At 34.9% G+C, this 19,708-nt stretch overlaps 1 protein-coding gene across 1 annotated transcript in view; it reads right to left on the bottom strand.

The window, feature by feature from the left end:
• Positions 1-19,708, bottom strand: part of CHD9 (chromodomain helicase DNA binding protein 9) — a 178,760-nt gene that overhangs the window by 121,450 nt on the left and 37,602 nt on the right. The window contains exon 2 of the mRNA XM_042781796.1: positions 11,491-11,822. Coding sequence (XP_042637730.1) covers positions 11,491-11,822 — 332 coding nt within the window. The remainder of the gene's footprint in view (positions 1-11,490; positions 11,823-19,708) is intronic.

The following is a 19,708-nucleotide window of genomic DNA, read 5'->3' as shown; positions in this document are numbered from 1 at the left end:
CAAGTATAATTATTTTAGAAGAGGAGGAAACTGAGGTACGGAGTTGTTCAAAGTCACACATTTAGGAAGGACACAGACAAAAATTGGGTATTCAATTAAAAGCCTGAATTCTTATTGTCTGAGGCACAAATGACCTTTATAATGACAAATCTAATGGGAAATTTAGAGTTTTATCTTCCTATACGTAGTACCGGGGGAGCTCTGGTAGCATAGTGGCTAAAGCACTTGACTGCTAACCAGAAGGCTAGCGGTTCAAACCCACCAGCCACTCCTCCGAAGGAAGATGGGGCAATCTACTTCCGTACTGATACTGCCTCACAAAACCCAAGAAGGGGTGGCTATGAGTCAGGTCCGACTTGATGGTACATAACAACAACAACAACATACGTAGTACCAGTACCAGTTGCCATAAAGTTGATTCTAACTCATGGCAACCTCATATGTATCAGAAAAGGACTGTGCTTTATAGGGGTTTCAATGGCTGATTTTTGGGAAGTAGATCACCAAGTCTTTCTTCAAGCCACCTCTGAGTGGACTCCAACCATAAACCTCTTGATTAGCAGCAAAGCATGTTAACTTTTTGCATCACTCCAACACACACCTGATCATTTTTCTTTTTTGTACTCTTGGCTTCATGGTAAGATAGTCTCTTGGTTCTTACTAAACCTCTCTGGCTACTCTTCCCACATCTATTCCTTGAATGTTCATTTTCAGCAGGATTCAGTCCTTGACTGATTCAGTCCTTGACTGATTCAGTCCTTGACTGATTTAGTCCTTAAACTTTGATGCTACTCAAAGTTCTGTCTTCAGCTTTCTTCTATGTATACTGTCCATGAGATATTTATTCTATTCTCAATTACAACTTAAAAGGTGAAAATTCTCAAATCTTAATCTCTAGCTTAGATCTTTCCCCAGGCTTCGGACTCATGCAACCAACTGCTTATTAAACACATCTATATAGATATCCCATCAGCATTTCAATCTCAAAATACCTCCAAATCCAATCCTTTATTATCCCTATACTTAGTAGCACAACAGTCTACTAGTATTGACATACAATGTAAATTCAGAAAAGTGTGGTTGTTGTTGTTAACAGTCTACTAGTATTGACATACAATGTAAATTCAGAAAAGTGTGGTTGTTGTTGTTAACAGTCTACTAGTATTGACATACAATGTAAATTCAGAAAAGTACACAATTCTTAAAGAGTATATATACCTTGACAAATTTTCTTCAACTGATCACACTGTGTACTCAACCAGCTTCTAGATCAAGAAACATTATTAATTTCCTAGAAACCCTTCTAATGCTTCCTCTTTCAGTAAATACCTCGTCCTAAGCATAACTATTACCCTGTCTGTGACTACTTGACACAGCCTAAGACACATATACAAATTGTTTTCAATGACAAGGTAAGGGACATTCCTAAGTAAAACTGGGCAAGAGAAATACATATTTAATTCTCTCCCCCAATTGCTTTCCATCTCTAACATAAATGTTTATTTTAGACTAGTTTGTAGATGACAACACTAGTGAAAGGAATGTTTAATTACATAAATAACAGTTCTTACCTTATGAAATACAAATCAGGGCTTGTGATTATCCTTCAGTATATAGCTTAAAAAGCCATTTTCTCAGTGTTCAGTAAGCTAAATTAATTATGTGAAATAAACATCTGATATACTATTCATGTGCTTGCTTAAAGAATGAAATTCCACTGAATGAAAACACCAATGAAATGAGAAGAAAAATATATTTAAATTTTTTTTTTGTATTTGTAAATGCATATGAAGAAGTTATACTGTGCCTTTCTAAGAGCATAATTAAGTGAACACTCTTTAAGTGTAAAGGATTAAGCTGCTTGAATATTATTTTACAGCTAACTATTGTCCAAATCTCTAAAAAATAAATACTATTGAGCACTACTAAATCAATCTTTAAACATCTTCCCCTTTTCAGGGTGTTTTCTAATAACACCTTAGATAAGCCTCTGTTATATAAATTATTTGAAAAATTTACTTAAAAACAAAAAGATCCTTTTATTTATATTCTATCAATTTGGTATTTTTCTCCAATTATTGTTTCTGAAGGTCAGGAATAGCATCTTACTTTATAAACACATTAACGACTTAACAAAATCCTTTCAAATTCTAACTCTATAAGGGACATTTAAGGATGTACCAAATGCATTTGATTGCTAACCAGAAGGCTGGCAATTCAAATCCACCAACCACTCCTTGGAAGAAGATTGGGCAATCTACTTCCCTACCGATACTGCCTTGGAAACCCAAGGAGGAGTCGCTATGAGTTGAAATCAACTTGACTGCAATGAGGTTTTTTTTTCTTTTTGTAGCACATTGTAACCACAGGCATTAGGCTACCAACCAAAAGGTCAGAGGTTCGAACCCACCAGCTGCTCCGTGGGAAGAAGATGAGGCAGTCTTCTTCTATAAGATTTACAGCCTTGGAAACCCTATGGGATAGTTTTATTCTGTCCTATAGGGTCACTGTGAGGTGGAATCAACTAGATGACAGTGGGTTTGATTTTCTAGTTTTTAAGGGATATTTAAAGAGGGAGCTCTGATGGTGTAGTGCCTAAGACATCTTGACTGCTAACCAGAAGGCTGGCGGTTCAAACCCACCAGGCACTCCTCAGAAGGAAGGTTGGGCAATCTACTTACTCAGAGATAGCGCCCTAGAAATCCAAGGAGGGGTTGCTATAAGTCAGTTCTGACTCGATGGCTATGAGTTTTTTTTTTTTTTTTGGGGGGGGGGTGGTAAGGAGCCCTGGTGGTACAATGGTTACAATACTCAGCTGTTAAACAAAAGGTCAGAAGTTTGAATCCACCAGCTACTCTGAGAGAAAAAATGTGGCAGTCTGCTTCTATAAAGATTTAAAGCCTTGGAAACTGTATGGGGGCAGTTCTAATCTGTACTACAGGGTTGCTATGAATCAGAGTCAATTCGACGGCAATAGGTAAGGGGTATTTCAGATATATTAGTTTCCTACTAAACATTTCTAAGTCCAAAATGTTTACATATCACCTTTCTATTCAAAAGGACACATTTCCATGACAGGAAAAAAACTGATGCTAAAATTTGGAGTAAACCTGAGTAGTGTTCTGTGTTGCTAACACTGCAAGAGTGTTGTTGTTGTTATGTGCTGTCGAGTTGGACCCGAGTCATAGCGACCCCTCCTCCTTGGGTTGCCGAGGCAGTATCACTACAGAAGTAGATTTGCTCAACCTTTCTTCCGAGGAGTGGCTGGTGGGTTTGAACTGCCAGCCTTCTGGTTAGCAGTCAAGTGCCCTAGGCATTATGCTACCAGAGCTCCTCATTGCAAGAGTAGAGTTACTTAAATGGAACACTGATTCTTAGAAACTGTGAAGCCCTATCAGTTTATCATATGTGTTAAAATGGCATCGAGATGATATTACAAAGAGGAACAATTAATTATGTTGGTGTTAGATTGTTGTTGTTGTATTAGATTAGTTGTTAGAAGAGGGTTTAAAATACAGGTTTCTCATGAGGAAAACATTGGATAAACTCAAACTGAGATAACAAAAATAACAACATGCTTCAAAAATTTTTTTAAAAAGGTCATAAAAGACAAAAAAAGGACTGAGGAATCAGACCAAATTGAAGGAGACTAAGGAGATCTGCAATAAAATGAAATAAAGGATTCTGAATAGGATCCAGGGCAAAAGACTAGAACATCTGGCAAAATCTGCATGAGGTCTGTAAATTACTTAATAGGATTATATAAGTATCTCTAGTTTTGATCATTGTGCTATTGTTAAGTAAGATATTAACATTTTAGGAAGTTGGGTAAAAGACAGGTGAACAATTTTTGCAACTTTTTGTTAAGTGCAAAATAATTTCAAAATAAAAGTAAAAAGATAAAGATTTGTAGGTTCCAACCTCAACTTCAATTTGACTTAAAAAAAAATTCCCTCAGAGATTCTGACACTGTACCAGACTTAGCAACCAATGGCTTAAGAACAATAACTAGTGTAGGAAACTCTAAGAACAAATACTCAGGATAATAAAACTATCTTATATTTACAGAGAACTTAGAATTTCAAAGTGGCTTTGCCTACAACACCTCAGTTAATACTGAGACTAACTCTGTGATATGCAAGGTGGGTACTAGCCTCATTACACAGATAGGAAAAATGTAGCTCCAAAAGATAAAACAAACTGCTAAGACATGAGTCCAGTAAAGATAATAAAGCTCTTTATTCCTAGTCCACTATTTCCAATATATCCGATTTTAAAATAAAATGACAAGTATATGTCAACCAGGTAACAAATATTTAATGTCAATAAACATATCTTAATGAATAAAGATAAGTATGAAACTACTATCTTTTAGTAAATTATTAAAGCTAAAGTACAATGACAACTGACAGTCAGGGATGTTACCTGATGGAAATCAGATAATCCTAAAATAATAATTTAAAAAATACAATAAATTAAGCAAAATATCCAATTACCACAAACATTCCTTTCCCCCATCACAGATATAAAGATTATAAAGATTTTACCATTATTAATTCTAAATAAAATTTTATTATAAATGAAAATAAAATTTTATTATAAATACATTCTTGAAATAAACTGATATTCTGTTAACATAAGGAGACGTATCATTAAAGAAAATCTGCTAAATAATACAAAATATATTAATTATAAAGTCATTCTGCAACTTTTAATTTTGAAACATTAAAGGGATCTGTTACCAACATTAGCAAACTGCAGCAACAGACATTTAAAAAAGTAAAGGAACTAATATGAAAACATGGGTTGTTTCAGGCAGCAAAGGCAAGTTCAAACAAAGATTTGAGTTTGAAATGTTAATTCATTTGATAAGTAAAGGTACTAGAAAACTGCAGTGTTTACACTTGACATGCCTATATTTGATTTTCAGATGTAATTTATGCACTCATCTAAATCCTGCCCACACATTAGTAGCAACTATGTAACAAGATGCATTCTACACTGTGTCAATCTGTAATTTGCCCCCTGTTGATTCTTTCCCAGCAATAATTGGATTAACAATGGATCTTATTCAATTAGCCTATTTGTTGTAATTAATATACCCAATTCATCATAGGTGAAGGAAATACAAGCAAAATACTATTTCATATTATAATTCTTTCTTTGCAAGCCAACTAAAAGGTACTAGGACTGCATTAGAGTAATCAGATACACAATTTTTCTTTTTATAGAAACACACTTGAACTCCATGAAAAGATGCAGTTTTTCAATTCAAGAACCCAGCTTAAACTCATCTCTGAAAACAAACAACTTTCAAAAGGGGTCTTTATTTTAGTTAAAACTGTAATCCTTAAACAGATGAAAGTAACATTATATTGTAAGCTTTTGGTGATTTGGACTATTACTTCCTGTTTAAGTTTAGGAATCTTTTTTTTCCCCTAGAAAAGTTGAATTGAGTCGTTTCATATAAATAATTGTTAACAATCCAAATGTTAGCTAAATATTAATCAGAGTCAATGTATTTATCAGCACAGTTTCCTTTTAATTCTTAAAAACTTAATATTTGTTCTTTTAAATAAAAGAAAATGGTACTTATGAGTCTAAAAATATTACGAAATATATACGTTTGAATTTCCCACCTTCTGAGTTGCTGAGTGCATAACCACTGCACCACCAGGGGTCTTTGCAATTATTGGCACATTTGTCATTTTCTGTTATGTACTATAAAGTGATAATTCGTAATTCCTATTTTCTGATCACTCATTTTATTTTTCCCTCAGATTTTGTTCATGTATCTCGTATCTCCTTTAGATTGTATTATACAGACATTTATGTCTCTAAAGACACGTCTTTATAGACACAAACATGTGAATACATGTCTGTTAGTATTGTTTAAAAAATTCATATATATGTATACCACACATATGATGCTTAAGTAATTAATAAATATTAGTTACTTTCTTGTTTATTTCTCGGGTTCAAAAAGACAAGAGCAAACAAAAGGCAAAATAATTTTTAGATCTAATTTAATGTTTTTCTTTATAACATGAGTTATACTTAATTTCTTTATAAATAATACTTTATTGAGTTTTTGGTGAAAGTTTACACAGCTAGTTAGGTTCCCATTTGACAACTCTACACAAATAGTCCAGTGACAGTTACATTTAGAACACAATGTGACAACATTCTCTTTGTTTTTAGTTTGTTACCTTTCCAGTTCTCTAGCTTCCCTGCCCCCATCTCATCTTTGCTTTGGAGTCTAATTTTGTTATTTTGGTTTCATGTGGATAGTTTTTAAGTAGGACACCTTTCTTTCAGGCATTCATTTGGGCAGACTCCGTAGGTTTCGGAGTGGGGTTGGATATATTCGTTACAGAAGCCACTTGGCAGACGTGGTTCTGCCACGATGCCACTCGGTGAGTTTGAACAAGCAACCTTTGGGTTACTAGCTGAGTGCAGACATTCCATGCCACCCAAGAATCTTTAGGCACTATTTTTAGGGGTAATAGACTCTTCTGCTGTTTACCACTCTGCTATTTCACTACAAGGTAATTTTAGGGGATAGGCTTGGTTCTACATTTAAAGTGTCTCAGGGCGATAGTCTCTGAGAGTCCACTGTTCTCTACTATTTCAGACAGTTTGGCTTATTTATTTATTTACTTTTAAGAGGAATTTGAATTCTGCTTCCTATTTTTCTCCCATTCTACCCTGGATCAACTATTGTGAGCCCAGTCAGAATGGTCAGTGGTGGGAGCCAGATACCATCTAACTTTTCTCAGCTCAGAACAGACGAGGTTGTGTCTTGTGTAGACTTGTTTCTTCTCTGAGCTTTCGGTTACCTTCTTACTGTTTTGCTCCTGGTGAGTAAAGACCAGTAGCTGTATTTAGATGGCTGCTTGTGAGCTTATAAGACTCTAGGCACTCACTTCACTAGCATGCAGGGCATAATTCTTGTGTTGTCCCGTGGAACTATGATCCTAAGCCATCAATCCCCAGAGACCAATGTTGGAAGGTGTTTGATTATGCCAGAGGAGGTATCTGTATTTGTGTCTTCAATGAATATATGTGCCTGCACCCACATACTTGTATTTACAGATACTTACATACACTACTATCTGTCCTCCTACATATACATGTATACCCACTCTTATGCTAATTTGCCTATACCTGGCCCTATGTCCTCAAATAGTCATTTTTACTTTGATCGTATTATGTTCACTATGTCCATATTTGGTGCCATCTTTCCCATCACTGAAAGTAACTAGTCTTTACTAGCTATACTTAATTTCAACTTGAGTTTGAAACACAACTCATAATTTAGATCCTTTATGCTTTAACTGAAGGAGCTCTGGTAGCATAGTGGCTAAGGCACTTGACTGCTAACCAGAAGGCTGGCGGTTCAAACCCACCAGCCACTCCTCGGAAGGAAGATGGGGCAATCTACTTCCGAAGTGATATTGCCTCAGAAACCCAAGGAGGGGTCGCTATGAGTCGGGTCCGACTTGACGGCACATAACAACAACAACAATGCTTTAACTGAAAACTATTTCTAGCACAAGATTACTAGTACTGTTTTAACAAAAAGAAATAATAAATAAATAATGCAGAAAAGAGCTTAAATTTAACCATGAAGAGCTATCACTGATTAATTAAGCTCTTAGGGCCAAGAACATTTTTAATGATCAAAACCATTCTTGCTATGTCGTCATAGATAATCTATAACATAAAGAAGTGAATTAAAACTTTTTTTAAAAAATGCTTTAATCAAATCATGCGAAAATCCTATTACACAATCTAACAGAACCATAAGAAAATTCTATTGGAGGTCCTACAATGAATTTTACTAGTTTACTTTAGAATCTAACTACCTAATAGCTAAAACATTAGTTTATGTCCCTATGGTTTTAAAAAGGATTAACTTACCATTTCTCTTTTCTATTTAAAAAAAGTTAAATTAAACCATTTGGTATCATTTAATATCTAATCTTCTTTTCATTCATTCATTCCATAAAATATTCATGGAGTATCTAATATGTACCTACTTTTACTGAAGATATATATCTGTTACTCTACTTTAAAGGTAGTATTTAGAACGTGATACCAAGATTAACTCTATGCAAAATGTCAAAGTGGAAAAAAGGTTATTTTCCTGTCCCACCTCACCCTTCATTTTATACCTGCCATTTCCACTTGAATTCATTCCTTTTCACATAACCATGGAAAGTCCTATCAAACTCCAAGCACATTTTTTAAAGAAAATTTACCTGTCCTTAATGCTATTCTAGTTAACCTGATAAGAAGCAGCACACTGATATGAAAACAGCAATTAATAAGTTAACCTATTATCCCTTTAACAAGTACCAACTATTTCTGTCTAGGTTTGTTTGCTTTTGTGTAACTGATACTATTTAGGAATAATGCTTTAATGGAAAGAGAACTTAAGCAGTTGAATAAAAATTGAGGCTTACAGAAAGGTGCCTGGCCCTAGGCCTTTTTTTTTTTTTTAGAAAAAAAAATCCCTTAAATAGCTATGTGCTATAATCTTTTATGGTTTTCAGAAAATAATGGCTAACATTTATTGAACATTGAATATTCCAGGTACTATTCTATATGTTTTAAATGTCATTAGCTTATTTCATCATCAAAACAACACTATAAGGCAAACATTACCAGTATCTCCATTATACAGATGAGAAAACTAAATCTTAGATGTTAAGTATTTTCCCAAAGTCACACTTGCTTGTAACTGATAAAACTCAGACTTGAACAAATGCAATTGGTTCCAGAGCCAAAGAATTTAACCACAGTATCATCATACTATATGCCAAACTTCATTCACAGAATTGAAATTATATATGAAAGTGCTCTGAAAAGGGCATTTTTTACAAAATCAATCCGTATAAAGTTTCACTAAAAACACAATATTAAAAAAAAAAAATTCTATAAAGTGACATAAATAATGAAAAAGCTTCCAGCACACTAATAGTCTTCCTGGTCGACGTTAAATCATATCTATGGGTAAAACATATACCTAGTCAGAGTATACATCAACCGTAAATTATTGTTTACAAATTTAATTACATTTCAAATTTATATTTCACAATGCTGGAGGTTAAATTCCAACATATGTCTTTCAAATTCATTTGATATCAGTAATTTGATATTAGCAATAACTCAATTCTTTAGAAATTAACAGAAAATAATTTTTTATTAAAATGTTTACTATATCATAAAATACTGCAAAACTTGAAATGATTAAACTGAATTTAACTATTTAACTGTTAACTTTCAACACAAAACTTAAAAACTCAAAATCTGAAAAGGGCCAAGTTCAAAATTATAAAGTATAATGACTTGTGGTAGACAGGGTAATAAAATATTGAAGTTGGCTAATATTAGAACTGGGAGCTCTGGTGGTGGCATAGTGCCTAAGCCATTTGGACCGCTAACCAAACGGCTGGTGGTTCAAACCCACCATGCACTCCTCAGAAGGAAGAATGGAAAATCTACTTCTGTAGAGATACTGCTTTGGAAACCCAAGGAGGGGACGCTATGAGTGGAATAGATTAGATGGCAGTGAGTTTGGTTTTTTCCTTTTTGTTTAAATATTAGAACTGTGGCTCGTACATGAATTTCATTTATTGTAACTATCACTTTTCCTCTAACATGATGATAATCTGCCTTTGGTTGATAAAGATGATCAAGAAATCATTACTTTACTCCAAAAGCATATTAATAAACAGCTTGATTCTTACTTGCCTACCTACAACTTATAAATTTCTCTATCAAAAAGGCCTATAGTCTTAAAAATTTTTTTTCTATCCATACATTGCCATGAATTTAGCCGAAATAGAAAACAAACACAAAAAATTCCCAGTACAATTCTCACCTATATTCTGTTTTCTAAAGAATGCTACCTTTTAAAAAGGTACTAAATTGATGAATACCGTGCAGTATTAAAAGTTTGTTAATAATCTACCTATGGCTAACAAAAATTAGCTTAGAATGATTAAGATACTCTACTGCAATACCTTACTACTCCCTATACCACATTAATTCACATTTTTAAAAAATCCATGTTCCCTCTATTGTAATTTAATTATTCTAAATTTCTCCTTATGTGCATTGTTTTTTCTTGAACCAGATTCACTTCTGATATCTTTTGCCTCTAGCTGGTCCACCCACAGTTTAAAGTAAATTACAGTTAATGTAACTTGTGAAGCTGTGATACCAATTTTCTGTTGCTTTATATATTATTTTTTAAAGTGTTACCTTTCCCAAGAGTACATTATTTCTGACTGCATCTCTGAACAAGTTAAAACTGAAAAACTTTAACTTTATTAACTTTTAATACAGCAAAAGAGTATCCTAAACTAAAACTGGACATAATTTTGGAAAAATAAGATACTTCCATACCAAAAGCCTTTAAAAAATAAAGGGAGTAGAAATTTGATTTTAAAATACTATTAATTATTTTCAAACAAAATGCAGAGTTAATAATATAATTATTGATCTATTATGGTAAGAGAATCCAAGTTTTAAATGGCATCATCAGCAAACTAAATTAATTCAGTTTGGCCATTGTATGTAAAATGCTAAGAATTCATTTGGTTTATAAAAGTGTGTGGGCTCTAAATATCTCCATAATGCATGAATACCTTCTTAGGCAAATAAAGATTTTCATAACACGGAATTATTTTTTACTGTGTATTTCTGTGAAAAGAAGAAAACTCAGATTAAACACTTTATCTAAAATTCCATTAAAAACCTCCAAAATTAACCAAATAGTCCTACAAAAAAATTCTAAACTATTTCTGCCTTAGGTTATTTTTACCCTTGCATGAAAAAGATACATATATATAAAGCATAATAACTTCTATTTTATTGTATATATATATTTTTAAGTTTCATTACATAGTAAATAAAAATACAAGAAGTAATGCACTATCCTAGAGCAATTGTTTGTCCTTATAATTAATTCTCTTAGAGTATTAAGCTTTGCGTGACTTCTTTAATACACACATTAGAAAGGCTCTATAGGAGTAAATGTTGACTTACATGGTCTTGGTTTTCTTGCACTCTTATTTAGTCCAAAGTTGTGAGTTTTGAAAATACAGTATTTCTTGTTTCCAAACTACAAGGTGCCCAATGAGGCACACACACAACTAAGAGATAAAGAAATTCAATACACATTCTATAAATAAAGGGAATTTGGCACTAGCACTGCAATATGGGTGTAATTTCATTTTTTTTTCCTCTTATTTCTCTGTTTCATATTCTAAAACATTTTCCTATTTTAAATTCCTTTTATTAATATTGATGTGCAAAAATCTATGTTCACAGAATATACAACTTAAGAGATCCTGGGATATTACCTAATTCATTCAGAGAGGAAATATGGTTCAAAGTGGGAGCAAATCAAAAGTAGAAGGTTAGGCAGGTTGCACTTTCACAAAAAAATAAAAGGAATTTAATTTTTAACCAACTTACCCGATTTTTGTCTTCTCTTTTAATTTGGAACAAGTTTTTGTTTTTTTGCTCTCTTTGTCCTTTGGCTTGGATTTCATCCTTCTGCCTTTCTTTTCCTCTTTTCCTTCAATTGAAGCACTAGGAAAGTTTTCAGGGCTCATTACTCGTGGAATATTGCGTTCCCCACGCTCCTTTGCTTTTGCTATGGCCTCTGATATTATACGATTAGCCTTTTCTTGCTTGCTTTCTGATTCCATCTTTTTTCTCTGCTTCTTCTCAGACATGACCCTCACCTGGGTATTCTGCAACTTAGTATATGTCCCAGAACCATCACTCTTCTTGGAAGACGGAGGCTAGAGAAACCAAAACATTTTTTTATACACTATACCAACGTACATCTAAAACAGACATAAATATCTGAACATTTAAAATTAGGCATAAATGGGGAAGTAGAATTATACAAGCAAGTATGTAAATGCTATAAACAAATTTTAAATTGAAATATTATTCTCTAGAAATTAGTTAGCCATAAAATAAACAGCTTAACTGCTGCTTTGAAAAATGAAGGTTAGAATAAGGTAATATAGATTTACTTTTATTTTCATAGCATTCTTGGTCAGTTAGTTGATTCAAATTTTGTCCTATAACTGTTATGTGCATTTGGTATAAAAGTCTTTTCTTTCCTCATTTTTCCAGAACTCTGAAAATTATTAATAATTTTACCATGGCAATTTTATTTAGAATGACTATTCCTCACAGTTCATTAGGATTTTAAAAAATAAATAAAAAGCTTCTACTTTACAAGAGACTGAAACCTGAAATCACTGAAACCATTTTAATGTGCACTCTATGCAGCAACACAGCTAGTTAGTAAACAGACATTCCCATTCTTAATATTAGAGAAAGTTTTAGTTTTTCCATGAAAGAGTTAAATGTGGGTTCCCCCCCCCCTTCCTATATCAAAATTATATTGCTCAAGCAATTCTGGGAAAAAACAAGTTTGATAGTTTTACATTAAAATATTAATATTTTAGCAATCTCACAGGAAGCAAATCAACATTTTAAAAAGAATTTTCTCTTCAAACACATTCATCCACAAATACTCAGATCACAGTTTTGTTACGTTCTTACCCGTAAACATGCCTGTGACTATAGTAAAGGAAAAAAACACCAGGAATTTCCAAACACATTTTCATGCCGATTCCAGTGTACTTCACTGGATACCTTTTCTATACCTGCCTCATCAAAGGTTTCATAGCAGTGCTGCAGCACTGAGAAAGGAAGGAGGGTTTAGAATTGCTCACTGAAATGCCACCTTAAGGCCTACAAGCTACAACAAATAACCAAGACTCCAGAAAACAGCAACAAGCTCAAGATGGCGATGCAGTACGACTCCCGCAGCAGCAGCCAGTAATAAGGAAGGTTATTCAATCCCATTAGCCTTTTAGCCCAAAGAACCCCTCCTCCTCCCACTCATTCAGGCTTTCACTTACCCTTCCTCTTGGCCTCTTCACTGAAGACATTTTTGGCGTCAGACAAAGGCTTGCCCTCTGCTTTTTCACCACCCCAGGCAGTGCTCAAGAAAAAAGCATTGAAAGAAGATTCCTAAATGGCCTATTTAGCAAGCTGCAACGAAGAGATGCACAACCCTCCACATTGTGATTTATCAACACATTTCTGCCTTGGCAAGTTTATACCCACTGTTCATCCTATTCAGGTATGAAAAAGGCTGTAAACCCCTCCTAAAAAGCTGACTTTCCTCAACAGCTGTAAGCAGATAGCCAGATTCCAACAAAGCACAGAAAGAAATGAATGCACAAAGCATCAAAATGCATCAGCATGAATATTAGAGATGTCGTTAAAAATACTGACTCCTTCTGCGGAAGTAGGCCAGCAGATGGTGCTACCAGTTATTATTCCATTAGACTCTGCAATTTAACCCCCAATGGACAGCTCTTCCCTCCAAGTAACACATTAACTCTTACTCTGCCATTTCCTGCAGTAAAGTTTTTAAAATATGCATAAAAATCTGACTTAAAGAAACTGTCTAAAAACTTTAACTGTGGTGAAATGGCTTTACGTGGTTATTAATAGTAAGAATAAAACATAAAGCAATTTCTTTAGGAGAGAAAATACTTTTCTCAGTAATACTCTAAATATGAAAATAGCTGGAGATTATCAAAGGGTTAAAGAGCAGGTCATGCAAATGAACACATAACAAGTGACTTCTCTTTAAGAAATTAGATAAGGTCTCTTATGATTCGTCTAACAAAAAGCAAACAGTGCTTTAAAAATAGGGAAATGGGGCTATTTTCATTTAAATTTTAAAAAGCAGCTTGAGATTTTGAAATGAACAAATGAGAGCTGTCTATAAAGAATTAATAATCACATTTGAACTTTTTCTTATCTTAAACTTCGATGAGCACACATTTATTTTTCTATCATTAAAAAATTCATAAAACCGTCCTCATCTTTACCCCTTATATCCTACTTTAACCAAACTGCTGAAGTTCTTTAGATAACATTTTAAGCTCAATCCCTTGCTAAAAATAAATAAATAGCAAGTCCACCAGAATGTGATCATCAGTATAACTTTTCCTTTTGTAAAAAAATAGGATTATTTTAATAAGCAATGCTCTTAAATAGCTAAAACGAAATTTTACTGAAGACGAAGAAACCCTGTTTTTTTGTTTTTTTCCTTTTAGGCACCAAAGGTCTCAAAAAAGAGAAGCAACAGTATCTGAATAGTGTCCTAGAAAAACCAATTTGGACAGCAGGAGAGATTAAAAGCAAAGGACCACAAATGACAAGGAAAAGATTTGATTGACCTGAGAGGTCATCAATATAAAAATCCTAGTAATGATAATAAGAGTGAACATCCTGAATGTTTAGTAAGTTAAGTGCTAGGCAATATTCTAAGCATTTTACATGTAATAACTTATTTAATCCTCAGTGATAACAGGAGAAGAACAGTGATGACAGAGATAAGGGGGCTGGCAAATGGGAGAGAGACTATTACAACAACATTACAAAATAACAAAAAGGACCTGAGAAAGCATCAATTATAAAATCACGATGATGATAATAAGAGCTAACACTTATTTAGTGATTACTATATACCAGGAATTATTTCTAATATTTTATATATTAACTCAATTAGTCTTCAAAACACCCCTGTATTACTGCTATCCTCATTATATAGATGAGGATATTGAGGCACAGAAAAGCGACTTTCGCAACCTCACACAGCTAATGAACAAGGGAGAAGAAGAAAAAAAGAAGGGGCCTCTAATTAAAGAGACCATGCTCTAAACCACTATCTTGTTGTTAGGTATTGAATTGGCTCCAAGTCACAGTGACCCTAAATACAACAGAATGAAAAACTGCTGGGTCCTGTGCCATCCTCACAATTCTTGCTACACCTGAGCTATATTATATTAAATTTATTTCAAACATCAGAATTTAGAGAGGGTAATTTGAAGATAGGATCTCTGGTAGCGTAGTGCCTAAGGCATTTGACTACTAACCAGAAGGCTGGAGGTTCAAACTCACCAGCCATTCCTCAGAAAGAACGTTGGACACTCTACTTCTGTAGTGATACTGCCTCAGAAACCCAAGGAGGGGTCGCTGTAAGTCGGATCTGACTTGAGGGCAGTGCATTTTTAAATTTGAAGATAAAGAAAGTAAAGGATGTTCTCAAAGTCTCAGTTACTAGTAATAAAGCTAGGATGAACTCTAAGCTTTCCAGTGCCCTTTCCAAAATATAGAAATCAACTAGATATAGTGGGGGTGGGGAAAAGTGGCTGAGGAACAGGAAAAGCCAGTATCTGGATTCTAGACTTAAGTACTGGTACCAAACCAAAACCAAACCTACTGCCATGGAGTCAGATCTGACTCAGACTCATAGCGACCCCTCCTTGGGTTTCCGAGGCAGTATCACTACAGAAGTAGATTGCCCAACCTTCCTTCTGAGGAGTGGCTGGTGGGTTTGAACCACCAGCCTTCTGGTTAGCAGTCAAGTGCCTTAGGCACAGGAGCAGGTAAAAGAAACTTGAGTCCCAATTCAAAAGAGGTCTAAGGGTGGTGTGTTAAGTTTACTTCTTGTCATACTGAGTTTGAGATGGAGCGCTCTAGCAGGGGAAATTTGGGATAGGATACTCAGAGACAGGTCAGCTGAAATCTAAGGCGTGGATATCATTATTACTTTCTTTCATTACTCTTAACGCACTGACACACTCTTATGTGCAGATCCTAGGGTGATTTCCAAAATATCTCATTTCTCCCATGCCTTAATAAGTTTTTCTTTAGATTCTATTACCTGACTCAAAAATCCCAGTCATTTAACTCTAAACCTTAACAGTACACAGTAGGGAATTTGTGATCAAACACTTCGTTGGCTACTGAAATAAAATATTTGAAAACTATATACCCACAGAACATCAACATTTGGGGGTTGAGTAACTAAATATTTTTTAAATTGTGGTCATTTCCCAATTCACACATAAAAACAAAGAGGAAAAAATCAACTGATAGACTCATCTCAGTGTTGAAGTTTTTCTATCCCTTTTTCACACTAAACCAAACCCACCATCACTGAGTCAATCCTGACTCACAGCAACCTTATAGGACAGAGTAGAACTGCCCCCATGGGATTTCCAAGGCTGTAAATCTTCACAAAAGCAGACTGCCTTATCTGTCTGCTATGGCGTGGCTGGTGGGTTTGAACCGTTGACCTTCTGGCTAGCAGCTGAAGGGTTTTAACCACTGTGCTAACAGAGCTCTTTTTTTCCCCCCAAAGTAGTCTTCAAACTATGACAAATCTACTGCTTAACTGTACTTTTTCTCCTCCACAACTCCCACTGTATTAATTTTCCATAACAAGTTTATATTGTGGTTATGTAGGAGAATGTCCTTATGTATAGAAAATACATAATAAAGTCTTTGGAGGTGATAGAGCATCAGATCTGCAACCTATTCTCAAACAGCCTAGGGTAAAATAATTTCTTTGTAGTATACTTGTAAATTTTTTCCTGAAAAAACTGGTAATTTCAAAATAAAATATTTTTAAAAATGAAAAATATAAAAGGCAACAGTCTTAATTCCCAAGAACTTGTATGCTAAATGAAAATAAATAAATAAAAGTACATACATTAAATATTATATCCAAACATTTATAAGATGAGAAAATCAGAGCAAAACATGTAATACATTTAATTATGTTGACAGCAACTGAGAGGGATATATGGGAGATTCTGGATTTCATATTTAAGTATTGAGGAACTCAAGGATTTATGGTATAAGTGTTTTTTTCAAACTCAGGTCATGATCAAATAACAAGTCATGAAGCAATGTAATGGGTTCAGACTCATCTAAAAAAGGAAAGAAATAGAAAAGAATAGCATCTAGCACTTCTTATGAAATTAAAGTTTTCACACCACTTGTTACTCCTTTTTTTCTTCATGAGGGAAAGAAATAAAGATAGTTACGCAAGAAATTAAAGATTTTAAAATCGGAGGAGGGGCTCATGTCTTTTCCCTATCAGTGAAATAATTTTCTCGCCTACTCACCCACTCATTATGTCACCAATTCATCCATTTCAAATATTTTAGTTGTATATAATAAATACAGTTATTGAATCACTATTTTGTGGATAGAGGAGCCTGGTGGTACACTGGTTATGCCCTTTGCTGCTAACTGAAAACTTGGCAGTTCAAAGCTGCTCCAAAGGAGAAAGATGTGGCAGTCTGCTTCCACAAAGATCACAGCCTTGGTAACTCCATGGTGCAATTCCACTCTGTCCTATAGGGTTGTTATGAGTGAGAAATGACTTGTGTCAATACTTTTTTTTTTTTTTTGGGGGGGGGTACTTTGTGAATAAAAACTGAAATTATAAATTTTCAAAAAGAGAAGGGGAGAATGGTCATATGGCTAGTATCTATCTACCACAGAGAAGTGATTTCTCTATTGTGGAAAAGAGACATATGTATGTATGTGTGTAGATATATTTACTATTTCCTTGGTAGGAGTAAAACACAAAACAAAGAATTTTCCACAACATAAAAAGAGAGGACTCTGAGGTGTCTGGCCTGGAGAACTGGGTAGATGGAGGTTCCAACAGAACAGAATATAACTGCAGTGTAGTAAATCACATAAACCAAAAAAACCAAACTCACTACCGTTGAGTCAATTTTGACTCATAGCAACTCCTCCTTGGGTTTCCGAGGCAGTATCACTACAGAAGTAGATTGTCCAACATTCCTTCTGAGGAGTGGCTGGTGGGTTTGAAACGCCAGCCTTCTGGTTAGTAGTCAAATGCCGTAGGCACTCGCCACCAGAGCTCCCAGGAAATCACATACTGTGGCTTCTCTAGCCATAGGTCTTTGTAAACTCTATGGTAGAATTTGCCATGAGCAACTGAGTAGCTCCTGATTGTTAAAGTCAACTACCTGGAATGTTTCTGTTGGCAACAACACAAAGTAATTTTCTGGGAAGTTCTCTCTTTCTCAGGTGTATAGAATTCTGATGTTGGGATTGGTTGGTTTGGGCAACTCTGCCAGGCTCAAAAGAAGCCCTCCTAGAGGCTGAAGGAGTCTCTCTGACTGCTGGTTGAGAAAGCATGTTGCTGAGAGAATCGCACTCCTGAGAGACATGCACTCACTGAGAGAGAGAGAGACGTGAAAAGACATGTGCTGCTGAGAGACTGCTGGCTGTTAAGTGAGACAGCTGGCTGTAACAGACTGAGTGCATTTCTAAACTTGAGTTGTACTCTGTTGCTTCCCTAATAAACCCCATAATCTGAGTTCTGTGTGGCCACTGCAGCAGATTATTGACCCAGCAGAGAGGTGGTAGGTGCGGTGGGAGGAATGGTTGGTGTCAGGGTTGGTGAAAGGGCTAGAGGAAGGTGGCATGTCTAGCCTCACAGGGATAGGCCCTGGGCTACTGATAGTGATTCTGTCTTCCTCTCGTGGGGTTAGAGGAGGTCAGAAGATGCGGCCTCCATGCCCCTTTGGCAATAACAGAATAGAGATAACACTCTTCGAGTAAAAATGGGTTTGAGTGTCTAGAGAGAAAATGTAGTGAAAACCAACAGTGAAACCAAAACATACTGAGTTTAAGAGACTAGCAGATGAAGAAGAGCTAAAGGGAAGTAAAAAGAAACTGCAAGAGGGGTAAAATGAGTATCAGGACAGAGTGGCGTCATAGAAGCCAAGAGAAAAAAAGAGTTGACATCTATGCAGTTAAAAGGAAAGTGAATATCTAAAGTATTATAATCTTGATTTTTACATTGGTAAGTTAAACATTAGAAGTAATACTTTAGTTTAAACATTCATATAGCAGCCCAGGCAAATTATAAATGTTGATATAAGTTTTTAGTGTTTTTTTTTTTTTTTTAAATTAAATAAAAAGTTATATTATGACTTACAGGAATTATAGGGGAGAGAGGAACATGCTAATAGATACTACAGGGATACAATCAGCAAAATGCAGAATGTGGGAAGTTTAGTATGGCATATGACTCAATTTCTTCATCAAAGATATTGCAAGAAACAAAGAGGGAGAAGCATACATTAAAAGAGACTTAAGTCTAACTGAAAATACATATTCAAGGGTATCGTAGAGCATACAGGGGCAAATCTCTGAAAACTTCTTATCCATAACCAAATGCCTTGAGGGAACAGCTCACTGAGCTTGGGGACTCAGTCTCAGGGGACATCTAATTCAATTGGCATAAAATAGTCCACAAAAACAATGTTCTACATCCTACTCTGATGAGTAACCACTGGGGTATTAAAAGCTTGTGAGCAGCCATCTAAGATATAAATATTGGTCTCTCCTTGTCTGGAGAAAAGAAAAGTAAAGAAAATCAAACACTCTAGGAATCAATGAGTCCAAAATGCTAATGGACCATGGACTCCATAGCCTCCATTATTATCCTGAGATCAGAAGAACTAGATGGTACCAGGATACCATTATGGACTACTCTAATAAGGATTACAATAGAAGGTTCTGGACAGAGAGGGAGAAAAGAAAAAAGTAGAACAAATTTAAAATAGGAAAAATCAGATCAATCTTATTGGTATGGTAGAGGCAGGTGGAACCCCTGAGGCTTTAGGCCTTAGACAACCTTCAAGCCAGGAACTGAACTCACTTCTGGGGATCAATTTTCAGCAAACAGAAGTATTACCTATAATATTATTCAATAACATTTAATAACAGAAGGAAGGAATGTACTCCTCAA

This window comes from Orycteropus afer, unplaced genomic scaffold (genome assembly GCF_000298275.1).
Source record: "Orycteropus afer afer isolate SDZICR_OR568_19922 unplaced genomic scaffold, OryAfe1.0 scaffold00009, whole genome shotgun sequence".
Lineage (NCBI taxonomy): Eukaryota > Metazoa > Chordata > Mammalia > Tubulidentata > Orycteropodidae > Orycteropus > Orycteropus afer.
Note: the sequence above shows the minus strand (reverse complement) of the source record. Positions and strands in the feature narration are given on the sequence as shown.